Genomic DNA, 17,138 nt, shown 5'->3' with positions numbered 1-17,138 from the left:
CAGTACCCAGTGCTGATCCCAGAGTGTCATGATGTGAAATCCAGCAATACTATTATTCTTTGTTCAGAATGATTTTTAGCCTGCTTTAGTTTGTTTAATCCCAACATAAATGAAGATATGGATAACTGCATGTATGTTTAAGTGCATAGGATTGATAGTTGAACAGAACTGTTTGTAGTCTCGCTGTTTGAATTCCCATTTCATATGTTCCACTTTTGTATCCTGAACAACTATTTGTAAAAGGACAGTATGTAAACATTAATTAGTGATTTCTTACTGTATATTTTTTCTCTGAAAATATGTATTATTTCTACTCATTTTCTGTTTTGTTTAGTTTTTCTTTAAATAAAATTTAAAAAAAAAAAGATTTCATCCTGCTAGGGAGCCCTGATTCTCTGAAAGGGGCTGTGGGCAGAACTGGTCCCACTCCCAGGTTTCTGGTATCAAAACCACAACAGTGTGTGGCTTTAGCATCTTCTTCCCTACACCCAAAAGCTGAGGCTGGGAGAAATAAAGTGCAGGTCTGCGCAGTTGGGGTTTACGTTAGAAGTCCTGCTTTCAAGACGCTCATCTTTGCATTTTGTTTTATGAAACCCAGGTCCTTTTGTGAGTGATCCCCATTATGAAAAGCAGAAGTCCTTGCCGTTTCAGCACAGGCAGGGTGTGTGCAGGGTCAGCAGACCCCAGAGCGTCTGGGAAAGCCTGACTGGGTCCAGCTTGAGCCTGGCAACTGACGGTGCACAGTTTCTTCAAAGGGATAACATAGCCCACATCTGCTACACTGATAAGTTTTCTCCTATTAATTAATTGGGTTTTCCCAAATTCACCACACTACTTTGTCTAAAGCCATTTTCCCCAAGTTGTCTCCCCAGAGAAGTCCTCATATTTCTATGTACTTCTTTATCAGGCACCAGAATCCCTATTAAGTCATAACATAGGTATACTATATACTACAGCAGTGGGTTCAGGGTTTTTTAGCTTGTCTAATGTCAGGTCAACCATTTCATCCAATCCTGAGCCATCCAAGAAAGAGATGTTGAAACTACAGCCAATGGAAATCAGGTGATGCACCTTTTTCATTTCAAAGAGAAATGTGTACATGTGGATACATACACCATGTGTGTGTGTGTGTGTGTGTAGTTCAGGCAGTCCAATATGTGGTCCATGGGCCACATGCAGTCCTGGACAGCTAGTGATGTGGACCCTCAAGATCATAAACTTTTAACATTATGCGGTGAGTACTTAGTTACTTTTTCATGACTTGAATGTGTTGTAATTGATCACTAACTTGTAGGTGCTGACTCCACTCTGTACCCACCATACACCATATCTGCCTGGAACCTGTGTGTATCACATGTTATATCTGCTTGTGTAGCTTGGTGAATGAAAAGTGATTTCTGATAATAGCATTTCAATTTCCTTACACATATGTGTCTGCGAAAATGGGCATTTGTGTGTTACCAGGGAGATATGTTTTCTTATTCATTAAACATTGTCTTCTTATTTTATAAAATACTAAGGTCAAATATAAAGAAGATAGTTTTGTTATTCTTGTAAATTAACTATGTTATAGATTTTATATGCAGCCCATGCAAGCCAAAAAGTTGGGCACCTATACTACAGTCTATATAAGTGATGGTGAATGTTTCAGAGCTCTCAATGACAAAAATAGCCCACAGTAGCACGCATGCTGTAAGTCTGGCACCACTGGTCCACATATGTATGTACGGTGCCACAAAACAAACATTTGTACTTTATAAATTGCTTGCTTTTATGAGCCAGAACATAGTGTGGTAGAAGGTTTATTACGTAATTTACAGTGAAAGCTTTATTTTCTAGTTATGCAAGCATAATGTTCTGGCTTACATACGTGCCTAACTGTAAAGTACAAATTTTCTTTAAGAAGAGCCTTAAGCCAGCTTTGAGCAGTATGACTGTTTACAGAAAACCTCTCCAGCATAGTACATATGAAGCAATATAACTGAGGAGCAAAACTCCCAGATTTTATGAGTTTGGTTGGGAAAGTGAAGATTCCTCAGGGGACAGAAGTAGTAACAGAGCCGAGAAAGGGAGGAAAACGGGGAGACTTGGAATTGGCATCGCTGGGAGCTTTAACATAGAAGTGTGACCAAGTTTGGGACAGAAGCATTTGGGAGATGAATTGAAGATGTATAAAGCGAGCTGCCTCTTCCACAAAGGCAACACATTTATGGATGAACTAGATAAAAGCTGCTCACAGAGAGAGTTTTCGGAGATTATATGTTTTTCTCAGTTTTCTCTTCTGATGAAAGGGAGGGAAATTGAGTGGAAAATCTGCTTAGAGAATCCATTAACTGAAACTGGTGCTCACCAATTTAGGGGCTAGAATTCCCAACATCTGTCTGAGCCTAAATCCCTCAAGTTAAATTTTACTTAGTTACAACAAGCTTTGTGTCATGCCATTTATTTGAGATACTTACAGCAGTTAAATTCATAAAGAGAAAAAGGCTAGGAGAGTGAATGTACTTAACACTAAGGAACTGTATGCTTCAAAATGCTTAAGATGGTAAGTTTTATGTTATACATATTTTGCAATTTAAAAAATTTTAAAATTTCCTGAAATTTAGTTTAAAGTAGTCTCAAGTTGATCATTCTCCCTTACTGCCTAGTAGAAACAAATACAACAACAACAACAACAACAACAAAAAAAAAAAAAAAAAAAAAAAGAAGAAGAAGGAGAAGAAGAAAAAAGCAAGATGAGGCCATTGCCAAAGAAGCCATTTCTCATCATAATTGCCAAGGTATTTGAGCTGTGCTGAATAATAAACAATTTTATTCTAAAACACAAAGAAAGCCAGGGATATAGCTCAGTGGCACAAGTGCCTGTCTGGCAAGCGCAAAGGCCTGAGTTCGATTTCTGGTACCAAAACAAAAGTAAAACAAAAACACAAGGAAATAAGCTCCTGTGAAGAACAAAATGTACAAAATTTTAATACTAAGAAAAAAAGCAGATACTTGAAATCAGATTTATCAGTCATAAGCTAAATATTGTATATTTTACATTTTTATAGATCAAATTGAAAACATGTTGAAAGAAAAATAAATCATCAAATTTAACCAAGCAGATTTGAAAGTCAACAAATTGAACTTAATAAACGAAATAAAAACAATAGTTCTCAATATTCTAAGACAAAATAATAGGGCAAGCACAGGATGATTCTGCAGGAAGAGAAGTAATAGATAGGAAGACAAAACTCAAGATGTTACAGCTCAAAAGTATAAATGGAGGGAAACAGGAAAGAGATATCAAAAGATATGAAGGACAGATAAGAAGATCCTATATATATATATATATATATATATATATATATATATATATAAACTGGAGTTTATGATGTAAATAGCAAAGAATATTTGAGTGAAGGAAGGTTTGGAGAGACAATGACTGAGATTTTGTAGAAATAATAAAAGAGAGATACATCTTTATAGTCAAGAATCTCAAGGGAAGGCAAGTATAAAATAAAGACAAATTCATGCTTAATTGGGTTATAGTGAAAATGCAGAATAACAGAAACAATGATGTTAAGAAAGACAAGAAAGACAAAACAGTTCCAAAGGAGGGCAACTAGTTTCAGCTGACTTATCAAGATGTTACTTGATAATGGAATATCTTTGACTAGCTTAGAAAAATAATTTATGAATAAAATCTATTTCAATTTAGCAAGTCTATGAAACCTACTATGAATAAAGGAGTAAGGGTTTGTGTGGACAAAAGCTAAAGATCTTAACTCAAACTTTCACTGAGGGAAATTCAAATTTTTCTTAGGAAAAACAAACTCAGAATGAATACTGAAAATGCAAGACAAAACAATAAAGAAAATAGCAAACAAAAAGGTTAAGCTAAATAAACACTAACCATTTTTATGTTTTATAAATAATAAAAAAAGTTCTAAACATTGGGATTAGAACAATAAAGTAAACTCAAAGTTCTAGAAAGAACAGTATCTGATTTAGCTGCTAAATAAGAATTGGAGGATTCTATGGCAATCATACAACTAGGAAGAATGATAAAACTACTTACATTTAAATTTTGATAAATTATACATATTAAATTTTCCATTACAACCATTAGAGACTAGGTATAGTATATATACCTTCCAAAAGGCAAACATAAAATGAGAGAAAATAATTAATAAAAATAAACCAAGAGGAGATAACAATAACTGACAAAAACACTAGAAAAATCCTATTGGTAAACACACTCAATGTAAATAAACTGAATTTTCCATTTAAGGATGAAGCATATCCGAATAGGCAAATACCCAAATCAGTCACATGTTCATTATATACGATACATCTAGAACATAACTACTCTGAAAGGTAAAAAACACAGTATGGGCAGGGGGCAGAATGTAAGTGTAATACTAACACAAAAATATATTTATGTAATATTAACAGATAAAACAGTCTTTGAAACAAAAAACATGACATAAAGCATCTCAACGGAAAGATGTAAAAGTTTGTATGTAAAAGTAGTAATATAGCTTCAAAATATATATACCAGAGGCTGAAATATGTGTAAGGAAATTTTAAAACATCCATTACAGTAGATTTTAGTATAGTCTCTTAGTAATCAGCATATCAAGTAGGCAAAAACTCAGTAGGTATATAGGGTATTTAAGCAACACTGACAATTATAGACAAATGGACAGACACAGAACACATACAGTTGCCTAACAATGTTCTCAAGAACCTAAGAAACATTTAGAAAAGTTAACAATATGTATTAGAGCTATACTCTTTTGTATGTATGACATACTTTAAAATATGTAAAAAGTGTGGAGTTCCTTGGGGCACCAGTAAGTTAACATCTGCTTGGGTTCACTCAGGGCTTAGAAAGCAGCTGAGCCTGAGGAGCTGGAACAACTCAAAGATGAGGTGTTTGCTCTACCAGCACCCCAGAGGCGAGCCTTGCTGGTGACACAAGGAGAGACGCTGGGAATCATTTGATAAAGTTAATGATTCGGCAAATTGTCATCATGATTTTCTGACCTAAAATATGCACCCCCATTCAGCAGAACACAACACCTTTGCTTGTTTCTCAATAAAATTGAGTGTTTAAGTCAGCTCAAGGCTTCATTTGAGTGAAGACTCCTGACTTTCCCACAAAGACAATCTCTGTCTCTTGTATCTTTATTCATCTCTCTAATCAGGGTTTGCTGGCTCGAACTTAGCCAAAAAGCACCCTACTTATTAAATGGACTACATGTACTGGTAGTCTACATCACACATGTAACACTGTCAAATGCATTGTTTTATTTCTTCATAACTGTTTTGGTTTTGAGATGAAGGTCTTCCTGTGTTGCCCAGGTTGTCCTATAACTACCAGGCTCAAGAGATCCTCCTGCTTCAGCCTTTCCAGTAGCTAGGATTATGGGCATACCCAGAAACATACTGTTTAAAATTCCATTGCAGCTACTCAAGATCTCATAGCATTTTTCTGTCAGTCACAAAAATGGTGGCATTAACTTTTATTTCTTCTAGATAGCTGGTGAGTTTTCCTAGGAGGTTCATCGATCTGATTTCTGATGATTTTTAAACTTGGTTCTCCATTAATCATATGGTGGTTTACATCAATTTGTAAGACAGCCTGCTTACCTGTCCAGGTGGGACATCACTGTTTTGGACATGTCTGCACCTGCCTCTTGCAATATTCGGATAATCTGAAATGGTGCCCTTGAATTCCGTCCAGGATGGATAATAACCGGACAGCCGAGCTGAGCCTGGGCATGTGCTGTTGCATGAAGAACCTTTCTTTCACTCTCAGTCAAAGGCCAAGAGCAACCAATTTCTCCAATGACACCACACTTGATAGTGGTTCCATCAGCTCCATGGAGAATTTCATCAATAAGGATACCAGTAAGCTAAAGAAGAGTGAGAATGAACACATTTTATAGATCGTGGAATTCATCACGGTAAATAAAGGAACTTTTTAATTTAGCCATTGATTGCTTGAAAAGCATGTTTGACATTAATTCAATTAGTGCTGTTCAGTGAGTAGGATATTGTGCTGGGAAAATGCAACAAGCTTTTCTAGATTTAAGATTCAGTAAAGGGTTACTGTGATTATTTAACTAGCACATCAGAACTCTAGGAAGTTCCAAGGGGAAAAGTGAGCTTATGAGCATATATGGAGCTTGAGAAAAAAATATCTATAATTTAATCTGGGAGTAGCATCTATGAATGCCAGTGAATCTCTGTCAACTGTATCAAGTAATTCTTTAAGTCTCCCTTATTTGCTCAGTCCTTTGCCCTATACTGCATAGAAAATCCACAGCACACAATACCAACATCACACACTGGCTTAATTGTATACTAAGTACTAAGAGTGTCTGACAAATTTTTAATCCGTGCTGTCAGCTTAGTCCTCAAATAACTTTAATTTGTTTTTACAATCTTGGTTGGAAAAATAATAGCTTTAAATACAAACCATTTTAAGCTTTAACTGATTCTGTGCAAAGATGTCAAGTAACATTTTATGCCTTTCAAGCAGGTCATGAAAGATATGTAGAAATATGTATCTATATGTATAAATACAGGTAAACACACATATGTGTTTGGGAGAGAGCATACACATGCAAAAAAGCTTTGAGGTTTGTTTTTTCTTTTCTGTCCATGAAAGTTTTACTTTCTTCTGTGCATTCTTAATTAAAGTCATAGCATTAACAAAACAAAACAAACACAAGAAGAAATTTTCTTCCATCCTTCCTGTTTTGAAAAAAAGAAAGAAAGAAAGAAAGAAAGAAAGAAATATTTGCAAGAAGGAAACATATTTGCAAAAGTACCAAGTCTCTGTGTACCAAGTTTCTCCCTATAGTGAGGTTTCATTCTTGGTTATTATAAACTCCAGAGGGAAAATACCATGGTTATATACTGAAGTTTATAACGGACAAGTGAAGGTTACAAACAGACAGGGGCACCACTACTAGGCACTTACATGGTATATGCTAATCAAAGTATTAACCAATAACCAATGCACTCAGGTTTCCTCCCTCAAGACTTTTTCTTTATGATGAAAAATGTTACTAATTTGAATTCCAACTAGCAGATGTCTTTGAAGGTAGTGACTTTCTATACCACATTCAGCTACTTCTGAGCCAATGGCCTTTTCAGTATTTGGAAATTATTCTGAATTTATACACAAACATTGTCAAAGAAATGAGGACTTTTTACCTGCTCCACTGACATGGCTTTGGTCTCTGAAGAATGAGTTGCATCTACATAAAATCCAGCTCCTGCTATGACATGGACCCCAGTCTGCTCTGAGAGCCACTTCAAGGTCTTCACATCCCTGCAGATACCAGTGGTCGTGTTCTCCACCACAGTGCCACCACCCTTAGCTTTGAAATGCAACAGCTCTTCCTTGACAGCTTCTGTCTCCTGATTCAACAGAAGATTCTCTTTATGGCAATAAGGGTTTTGCTTAATCCAAAATGAGTTTTTCATCAGGATAGGTTCCTTAGAGGTGGCTTCATAGCACGGAGAAGGTGGACAGTAACAAAAATCAAAGGTCATTGTCAAATGTTCATGGGTCAGGGTCCGGCCCAGTTTGCTTGGATCCACAGGGCCCAAAACAGTTTGCACTTTTCCACTTAAGGAAGACATTTCTGATGGTACTACTAGGAGGGTCCTTAAAAAGAGTGTTTTCTGGAAAAAAGAAGACTCTAATCAGAAAATTTAGCACGCTGTCTCTAAAGGGTAGGAGGCTGCAAATGGATACCTATGTAAGAAACAGAATCAACAAAACTAGAGACAGGACCTCAGTTATCAATCTGCCAAAATCAGAGTCTATTATCCATGCAGTTCTGAGTAACATGCATGGTATAACATGTCTCCTGCCACTGCCATGGGTACTCCTCTATTTTAGTCCACCAGAAATCTTTATTTTAATATTCAGTCCACATTTTTTAAGTTTCACTTAAGTTTATCTTATTACTCATAGCTATACTTTCTTAGATAATTCAGTATTAATAATTAAACAGTTCTTCATAATCAATAACATCAAAACCATCCATATATTAGTACTGTTTCATTACTTTTCAGCTAATTTAAATATACAGATGCTAGGAATTATTCCACAATTTATCTGTTATCCAAGTGAATGAATTTCTGATGAAATTGGAGCTATGAAGAAACAAAAGCTGGGGGCTGGGGGTTTAGTTCAGCGGCATAAGCGCCTGCCTTGCAAGCAGGCAGTTGTGAGTTCGATCTCCGGTACCGATTAAAAAAAAAAAAAGAAAGAAACAAAAGCTGAGATTTCTAAGCTGTATGGTTTCACAGAGGAAGTTCCTAAAACAACTAGGGTGGGATGAGCACACCTAGGTTTAATAATGAAAAAACAACAACAAAAACAAAGCCCACCACTTAAAATGGCTTGTTGTTCAGGCACATAGAAAGGAACACTTCAATGAGGCCAAAATTCTTAATGAAAGCAACTGCGATACTACTGAAATTGAAATTTTTGTCTCTAAAAAGAACAAGGACCTCTTTATTCTTTATACATTTTCATTTGTGTTACAATTTCTATGATTGGCAGCAAAAATCCCAATCTAGTACTTGTGTGTTAAAAAACGCATTCCCGAAGTGAAGGGCTGTGGCTGATAAAGAAAAACGCTATGAAACTGGTGACTTCAAACTTCTACCTGGCCAAGAGCAAAACCACTGCCAGAAAAGGAGGTAATACACTGGGTGTCAGCCTCACACGGTGGAAAAAACTGACCAGGAACTGAGAAGAAAAGAGCATCTTTCAAAGTTCTCAAATTGTTCCTGCACAAGACATTCTGAAATCATTATTTTTCCCCACTTCTCTCTGAAAACTTTTGACATTCTAAGTATCTATGTTCTTAAAAGTAAATTAGAATAACAATGTATATTTCATAAGTTGTCACAAGAATTAAATGAGATACTTTAAGTAAAAATACCTGTACAAAATATTTTGCACACTGCTCATGCTCAACAAATAGTAGCTTTGTTATGCTAGTGCTAAGGCTTATTTTGTACTTACTGGTTCATTTCTTTTCATAGGAAGTGGCTGATGGGAGAGTAGATGATTTGGAGGAACAGTGGAAGAGCTTGTAATGTGGTTAGTGTAAGCACTGGACAAAATCGATGCATGCATAGGACATAGTGAAAATGAAGTCAGAGGTCAGGAAAAAGGGTTCTAAGATTATAAGCTAATTTATATCCAGCCATTGCAATTATGTTGAATTCAGGTGTTTTAGAAATACTGGCCCACCGAAGTGGCCAATTTTGATTTTTGTCAGAGCATTGGGTTACTTATGGCTAACGTGGTCATTGCATGGTGTTTGACAGTGCTCTTCGATAAGTCAAGTTTCTTTCAGGTAGACTGTTCACACAGTGGCCACGAGGAAAGAAGATGGTTCCTTCTCAGAAAATCACTACACCAACATCAGTCCTTACACAGGACAACATTTTTCATTGAGGACATCTAGGAACTCACTGTCCAATGCCTTATTCCTTTTTACTGAGAGCAAAGAGGTTATAATTTATTCTTTCAGCTGATGGAATCACAGCACCATTAATAACAGATTCAATCCTCCATATGGCTCAACTTGCTGTTTCCTTCCCTCTGGCTGACACTGTTACAGATGTATTCTGGAGAGTCACAGAGGGGCAGAAACTAGGCAAAATTGATAAAACATTATCACTTTTACCATAAAAGTACCAAATTGCATATTTAATTGATGTACATTTGAAAGAGCAATGTGATATGCTTCAAGCTCACAAGCTGTGCGTCTTTGTAAAAAAAAAAAAAAAAATTCACTTAAGAAATGCCACCCCTTCTGGGAGACTGCTCTGATGCTAGCAGACAGAACAGGTTGGCTCTTCTCAGGATCACACACAATGTAACCCACACTCAAAAGATAAGGAAAGATTAAAGAACAAATCATAGCTAACACAGTTTTAAGCCTGAATGTATCTCTGAGTGGGATAAAGTATGAATCTATAATTCATGGTTGCAGTACAGCTCAGGTGCTCTTTTCAGACTATATTCAACCTGGAGATTGCTCTCTTTTCAAAACACAGGGGAGAATTCCCACAGCTAGGAGAGAAGTCATGAACCATAGCTGTGCAGACAGAAGTGACCACTGATAGAAGAGGAAGCTTCTGGCATCTTCCAGAGCAGCTATGGGAAGCTTTGGTGCTGTACGTCCTGCACAGAAGCAAGTAGGAAAGGGCTAACTGGAGAATAAACACAGCTCCCAAAGCTCTGGTGTGCTTCTCAGGGGAAACTGAACAGTCAGAGAGGACAGTCTGCAGCTACTCATCCAGTCTTGCCAAAGGACACACTCTTCTAATCCTGAGAACCAAAAGAATACTAACAAAATGAGTAAGAGGAAGAAAATCAGAAGCAGGACAACACAACTACTACCATGCCATTGAGAACCAGAGGCCACCAAGTAAGATTTGCCTTTGTTAAAAAATGCATGGGTAAATTAGCTTTTATAAAATATGTAGAAAATTTCTCTAATTCCTGAAGATTTCTGAAAGGGTAGTTTGGAGGCAATTTTTATTCAATTTCATGGAAATATTGCCACAGTTATTTTTCCTTGGCCATGATGCTTAAGATAATTCTGTTAACCAAGGTGGAATAGCCTGATCAACTGCATTTCACGTTTCAATTGGAAGACTCTAGAATTCCAAATATTTAACACAAGAGTGGGTGGGATTTCTTCTATATGCAGCAGATGCATCATTTTTCTTGCAGACTTACTCTCTTCCCCTAATGCTACCACACTGGTCCTACAGCTGGTTGAAGGTGCCAGTCTTGCAATTTTAGATGCAATGTACAAATCTGCAAGGTAATTTTTAGTGCATTAACTTTAGTTTTAACTAAGTTTTAGTGCATACAACTTATTCTATTTTGCTCATTTATTTCACTGACTCCACCCCATCCCCCTGATAACACATGGGAAGGCATTTCAGGGTTTTATGCAAGAGAAAATATGAAGTGAGTAGCCTAGAAGCCATGTGCGGAAGAGAAGGAAGGGAAGCCATGTTCCTGCAACACAAAAACCAGAAGGGCACTGCTATAATCCAGAAAAAATGAGGTGGTAGCTTGGTCTGAGATGACATCGTGAAGATGGCAAGAAAGCAGAAGCAGTGAGAGGGAGAGCAGATGGAACTTTGTAACTGGACTTGCAGACTTGTTGGTACTAAAAAAGTATCCTTCAAAGAAAAGAAATGGCCCAAATATATCAGCCTTTCTATTCTTTTTTTTTTTTAATGTGTTACATCACATAGTGCAGCAACACTCTACAAACACAGCCCTTAAAGCTACCATTTGATTTGCGACAAAAATATTTTTAAATCTGTAAAATATTTTTCAAAGCTTGTTTGAATGCTTCTACCATGCAGGTTCAAACCTGCGACACATCTTCTCCCGAACAGTGAGAACCTCTGGCTGAAGAGTGAACACACAGGGAGACCCTCCCTGCTCGCCACCATTTATGGCAAAATGGTTCCACTGCATGCAGATTTATGTCTTTTAATATTAACTATTGTCAAGAAATCAATAACCATGCTGGAATGAAGAAAGAAATCCAACCACATCAGTATACAGAACAATAAAGGGACCCAGCAAGTTCTTCAAACAGTGACATAAAGAAAACAAAACTGCTCAGGATGCAATAAGGAGTTTGCATTTTAAATTCAGAGGAAAATGGTGGGTTTCATTCCCAAGCCTTTTTTCCCCCATTTTCCTAAGAAAATAGATAGTCTGGGAATACTAAAGCTATGAAATCCATCAAATTGCTTGACTGAATAGATTCTGTTTGTGGTTTCATTGACTTTTCAGTGCAATCAGACATGGGCCATCTGGTCAACTCTTGAAGTCTTTCACATGCTATGGATTTTGGTAACTGGTACAGCTGGCTTCTTGAATTTATTATTTTTTTACCAGTTAAGTCAATCAACTAAAAATGCATTCTGGTTAAAAGAAAAAGAAAAGAGTGAAGGAAAAATGCAATAGGAAAGAGGAGAAAGGACAAGAAAGAAAACTATATTTAAGTCAAAACACAACATTATACACCACTTAATATAATACTTCAGGCTTGGGACAGTGCAGTAGCGTTGTCTAAAGATAGTTGGAATAACTGACATTTACATTTTCTTGTAATGTTGCATGTCTTGCTCCTTCAAAGAAAGCTCCCCAGTTAATGGTATGACAATGTTAGAGATATTTTCTTGATTTTACCAAATATCTATGACTGAAAGCAAAACATGCACCAAGTTAAAATTTCCAAAAGTTTACATCTTTTTCTTCATAAAGAATTCTTCACACTGAAGTTGGTCCCCAGCTTTTTATAGACAGGATTTTCTGTCTCTTGGATTCCTAGTAATAGCTTGTCTCCCAGAAACAGCAGTATTTTCAGCAAATTGTACAGCTGGTTCTTAACTGCATTTGGTCATCAAAGAACTTAACATTTTTCTTACTTTTAATTCTTGCCAAACCAGAAATTAATGTCTGAAATATTTTAAATATCTGTATTCTTTTCAATTATATTTTGAAGTCTATGACATTGTGTTTTTTTTTTTTTTTTTTCCTGAGAGGTACTGGGGATCCAAGTCAGAGCCTTCGGCATGTTAGGTAATCACTCTACCACTGAACAGTAAGCCCTAAACACCAGCTCTAGTTGGAAGAGCAGGGCTTTCAGAGTCAAGATTTCTTGTTTCTTGCACTAACTAGCTGTGTCATTTGGGCAACTGACTTAACCTTTATGAGCCTGATTTTCTACATGTGAAATGCAGAGGTTAAATCAACTTTCTGATAACATCCATGCTTCTGTGCTATCCTTTAACTCAGCTGAAGTTGACTGTAGGTTGTTAACTGTGGATGAAGTCTGTTCTTTAAGCGTGGCTTTTAAAATGTGTATTTTACATGGAAACACAGACATGCATACAAATACATACAACGAGGGATACAAATTTCAGTTTCAGGCCGTTCAAAATTTAAAAGTGAATTCTAGGAGGGATGGGTGGTTTAAAAGACCCTGGGACTTGGAGTCCTGGCTGTAATGTTTCCTAATATGACTGTGAAAAATTTAAAAGCTCCTGATCATTAGTTTCCTCACCAAAAAATTAGAATAATATCTGCCTGAACTACTATGTAAGATTTAAAATGAAAAGCAAATAGGATGATATCTAAAAGCACTATCTAAGCATCATTCAAATGTTCAGAATTATTATTATACACCAAACTTTGAATTATTTTCCAAATATTTGCTTAGTATCCTTAGGCAAATGAAACTAAACTCCTTCTTTTTAAAAACTAACAATAGGGGGTTGAAGTTTATGAATCAAACTGAGGCTCTAATTTGCTTATAAATGAATTCTTTCACTTGAGGCCTATGATGGTTAAAAGCAGATTGACTGTTGCGATTGACATCAGAACTCATTAGGATTTTGGAAATGCCCACCAAAGTGATTACAGCTCCAGGAGGTCCTCATTATCTGTGGGTTACTGGAACTAGAAATGCCTTTTTTAAATGAAAATACTTAATATAGTGTGTTAGTAAGTCTCCAAAGATGGCCTTCAGTGGACACGGTTTTCAATCTTTACATTCTTGCACAGCCCCATTCCATGCTTATCTTGAGCTGGCCCATGACTCATCTTAACCAAAAGAACATAGCCCAGGTATTTGATGCCATGTAGGTCTAAATTTTGGAGGTAGCATTTGCTTTTGTGCTTTGAGGAAGCTTGAGCTACAGAGTGAGAAATCTGGCTGTTCTCTCACACGAAGGAGAGGCCCTGAGGCTGCGCAGAGAGGGTGGAGCTCCCCAATCATCCATGTTGGATATTCTAGTCCAACCAAAGGTCACAATTGAAGGCAGACACTTCAGATCAGCTCTCAGAGCTGCAGAAGGTAATAAAATTATTGTTTAACCTCTAGTTAAAGGTGGTTGATATGGACTGAATGTTTACATATGTAATGGAAAATTACATAACAATTAACATTGTATTTTCAAAGAACATTAAATGATATGAAAGATGCTTTATGAGAAAAGTAAAATACAAAAAGGATAATAAACTTACGAAAAATACATATAAAAAGTAACAACTAGACATAAGATGCTATATTTACTTTTGGGTGGTAGAGCAAAGAATTTTTTAAAAATCTTTGTTATACTTTAATATATTTCTCAGTTTTTATTCAGTGTTGTATTCATCATCAATGCAAGGGAGTAAGGTGCAGAAAAGATCACTGTTACACGTATATCCCATCAGATATTTATACTGTCACATATAAAATCGTTGAATAGAGATTTTGAATCTTTCAACTAAACACAAGCAGGCAAAGATTTATGAACTCAAGAATTATTCTGAATTCTTATTATCACAGTGTTGCTAATTGCCAGTCTTGCCAGGGATTTGATAGTTTCTTGTGCATATCAAATTACATGGCTTTTAGTAGCCAGAGTTCAATTAGATTAAGTTCAGGCTATTTGACCAAGTCCTTAGTGGAATGACCCTGAAGTACAGGACTCCAGGCAGAGGTTTTGGAGCCCAAGCTCAATTTTGGAAAAGGTTCATTGTGCTGAGTAATTCTTGTCACAATCAAGGCAGACAAGAACAAAGCTCCCACTTGAATACAATCTTGAGAGGGCTTAGGAGTGAAGATGAGGGTTTTCAAGGAGAGTTTTTAAAGGACAGTGTCAGGAATTATGAGTGTGGGTCATCAGTTATTTGTAAGTAAAAAAGAAGAATCAAGCAAAAGAAATTTCCAATTAAGATAAACCATATAAGAAAATGCTTTTGTAAGGATGATGCGCAGCCTTTATAGATTAGCAGAATATCAGGAAGATGAAATAAAACATTGTGATTGATTTAATAAATATTTATTTAGCATCTATTAAATATAAGATGCTATGCCAGGCAGGGAAAGTTTATAGCAGACACATAAGACAGAACTCTCCATTCTCATTTGGAGGCCAGAAACCAATGATGATGGGTTTTATTCATTTAGTAAGCTATCATTTAGTGAATTCCTACCATGTACCTGCCAAGTGACACTTTTAAAAGTACTTTATATCTCTAATCTTGAATTTTCACAAATACTATAAAGTTGATGTTATATGAAGAAATTGGCATCAAGAAAATTTATGAAATTTGTCACGGGGTTGGAAAGTTGCAGTTTAAACTTGAGTATGTTTAAAAAATGCCAACTATTGTTTATGAATAGCCCTTTATAGGCATTTGTTAAGATTCATCAAACCTATTTAGACTATGATGATAACAATAATAGCTAATTTATTGAATAATTGTCATATGTCAGTTGCAGTGTTTGGCAACTTACATGGGTCATCCTCTTTAGACCTTAGAATTTAAATGTTTAAATTCTCTTTGGTATCATATCTACAAATGCTTAGACAGACACACAAACTTGGATTTCATACAAGACTCTGGTCTCACTTGCAAATACCCAGTTTCTATGTCCTATAAATTCCACCACTGTGATTGCTCTTTAACTCATCTTCTCTTTATCTTCTAGCCACTACCCCAATGGGACCCCATGAGCTCACAGAGGGATTATGCTAAGGGCTTCTAATTTTCTTCCTGGCTTTCCCATCCACATTACCAAACCTACACAGGGCCCTTCCATGAAATGCAGATGTGAATATCTGAGTCCTCTTTCCAACCTCTAGAAACACATCAAAGATAAAGTCTGATAGTACCCTGGTTTAACTGCCTACTTGCCTGAATTCAACTCACCTGCAAGGGTCTTTTAATGATTTGCTGCCTCCCTGATTCCAGCATGTATATCCAATCTTACTCTATACCCTAACCCTTCTCCTGCCAAAATCACTTCCATCTGGCCTTAAGGAATCATTCTTAATTAGAACATTTTCTTTTCTTTCTTTTTTTTTTTTTTGTCTTTTTCCTTTTTATCGGTACCAGGGATCGAACTCACAACTGCCTGCTTGCAAGGCAGGCGCTTATGCCGATGAGCTAAATCCCCAGCCCCCTAGAACATTTTCTTGATGTTCTTATCTGGTGTTCAAAGTGGATAAGGTACTGGTTTTAGGCAGTCTTATAGCATCCCAAATTTACCCTTGAAAATGCACTTCCTCTGTTTGATGTCTATCAGACTTTGAGCTCTTTAAGGGTAAGTTCGTCCCTTGTCTGTCACTTAGCCCTCAGCTCACTACAGTGCCTGGCACACAGTAAGTACCAATTAACATTTATATGTTTGTTTACTTTTGTTCCCAACTTACTTCACCAATGACTTGCACAAATGAAATGTAATGAACAAGAAAACAAATATTAAAGCAGGAGCAAAAAAAACTATAAATATAAGCCTAATCAGGGACAGCAAAGAACAACATAAATCTTTATAGATTAATGGTTTTAAATTTTGGTTAACGCTTTTTAGAAAAGGACTAAACATTTTCCTGGAATATTTATTTCATGTTCCAACAATATAAAATTCTGAGATCACAGCATACTCGTTTTATAGCATACAACCTTATATGCCTAACTCAGATAGCTAAAAATTATTAAAAAGCACAGAGTTGGTTGAGATGGTACATCCCCATAATCCTAGCCCTCTGGGATGCTGAGGCAGCATGGGCAATTTAGCAAGAAGCTGTCTCAAAATTTAAAAAGAAAATTAAATAAAAAAGGGCTGGAGATATACCTTGGTGTAAAGGCCCTGAGTTCAATCTCTAGTACCACAAAATAAAAATCGTGGACTACTGTTTCGTCTAAGGATTTTGGGCTATGGATTTCAAAGTCATGTTCTTTTTTTATTTTCAACTTTTCCCAAATCTTCACACTTTAAGCTCTCAGAAGACATTAAACATGACTTTCTTAGCTTAATTCAGTGCCCAACAACAGTTCTACATAGGAAAACATTTTAAAACTTTCTCATACTGAAGAAGAACAAGATGAGCACATAAAAATAACCACAAGTGACTTCATCTTCCAAGACATTTCCTATCTGAATTAGTGGGAGTCAACTGTAAATCAGAAAACTATAAATACCTGGTAAAATTACAGCAGGTGATTCATGGCTACGGTTACTCTTTGGGAAGGGGTAAAACTGGATGCTGGCTCTTAGGCTAATGTTTTAAATGTA

General features: G+C 36.3%; 1 protein-coding gene across 7 annotated transcripts in view; it reads right to left on the bottom strand.

Annotated features, from left to right (window-relative positions):
- Pter (phosphotriesterase related) overlaps nucleotides 1-17,138 on the bottom strand; it is a 58,702-nt gene that overhangs the window by 24,900 nt on the left and 16,664 nt on the right. For all 7 annotated transcript variants that reach the window (XM_003462778.5, XM_063237871.1, XM_013144558.3 and 4 more), the window contains 2 exons: nucleotides 7,213-7,686; nucleotides 5,638-5,903 (listed from right to left, as the gene is read on the bottom strand). In XM_003462778.5, coding sequence (XP_003462826.2) covers nucleotides 5,638-5,903; nucleotides 7,213-7,644 — 698 coding nt within the window. In that variant the 5' untranslated portion in view covers nucleotides 7,645-7,686. The remainder of the gene's footprint in view (nucleotides 1-5,637; nucleotides 5,904-7,212; nucleotides 7,687-17,138) is intronic.

This window comes from Cavia porcellus, unplaced genomic scaffold (genome assembly GCF_034190915.1).
Source record: "Cavia porcellus strain 051 isolate PalLab524CR breed Dunkin Hartley unplaced genomic scaffold, mCavPor4.1 scaffold_27, whole genome shotgun sequence".
NCBI lineage: Eukaryota > Metazoa > Chordata > Mammalia > Rodentia > Caviidae > Cavia > Cavia porcellus.
Note: the sequence above shows the minus strand (reverse complement) of the source record. Positions and strands in the feature narration are given on the sequence as shown.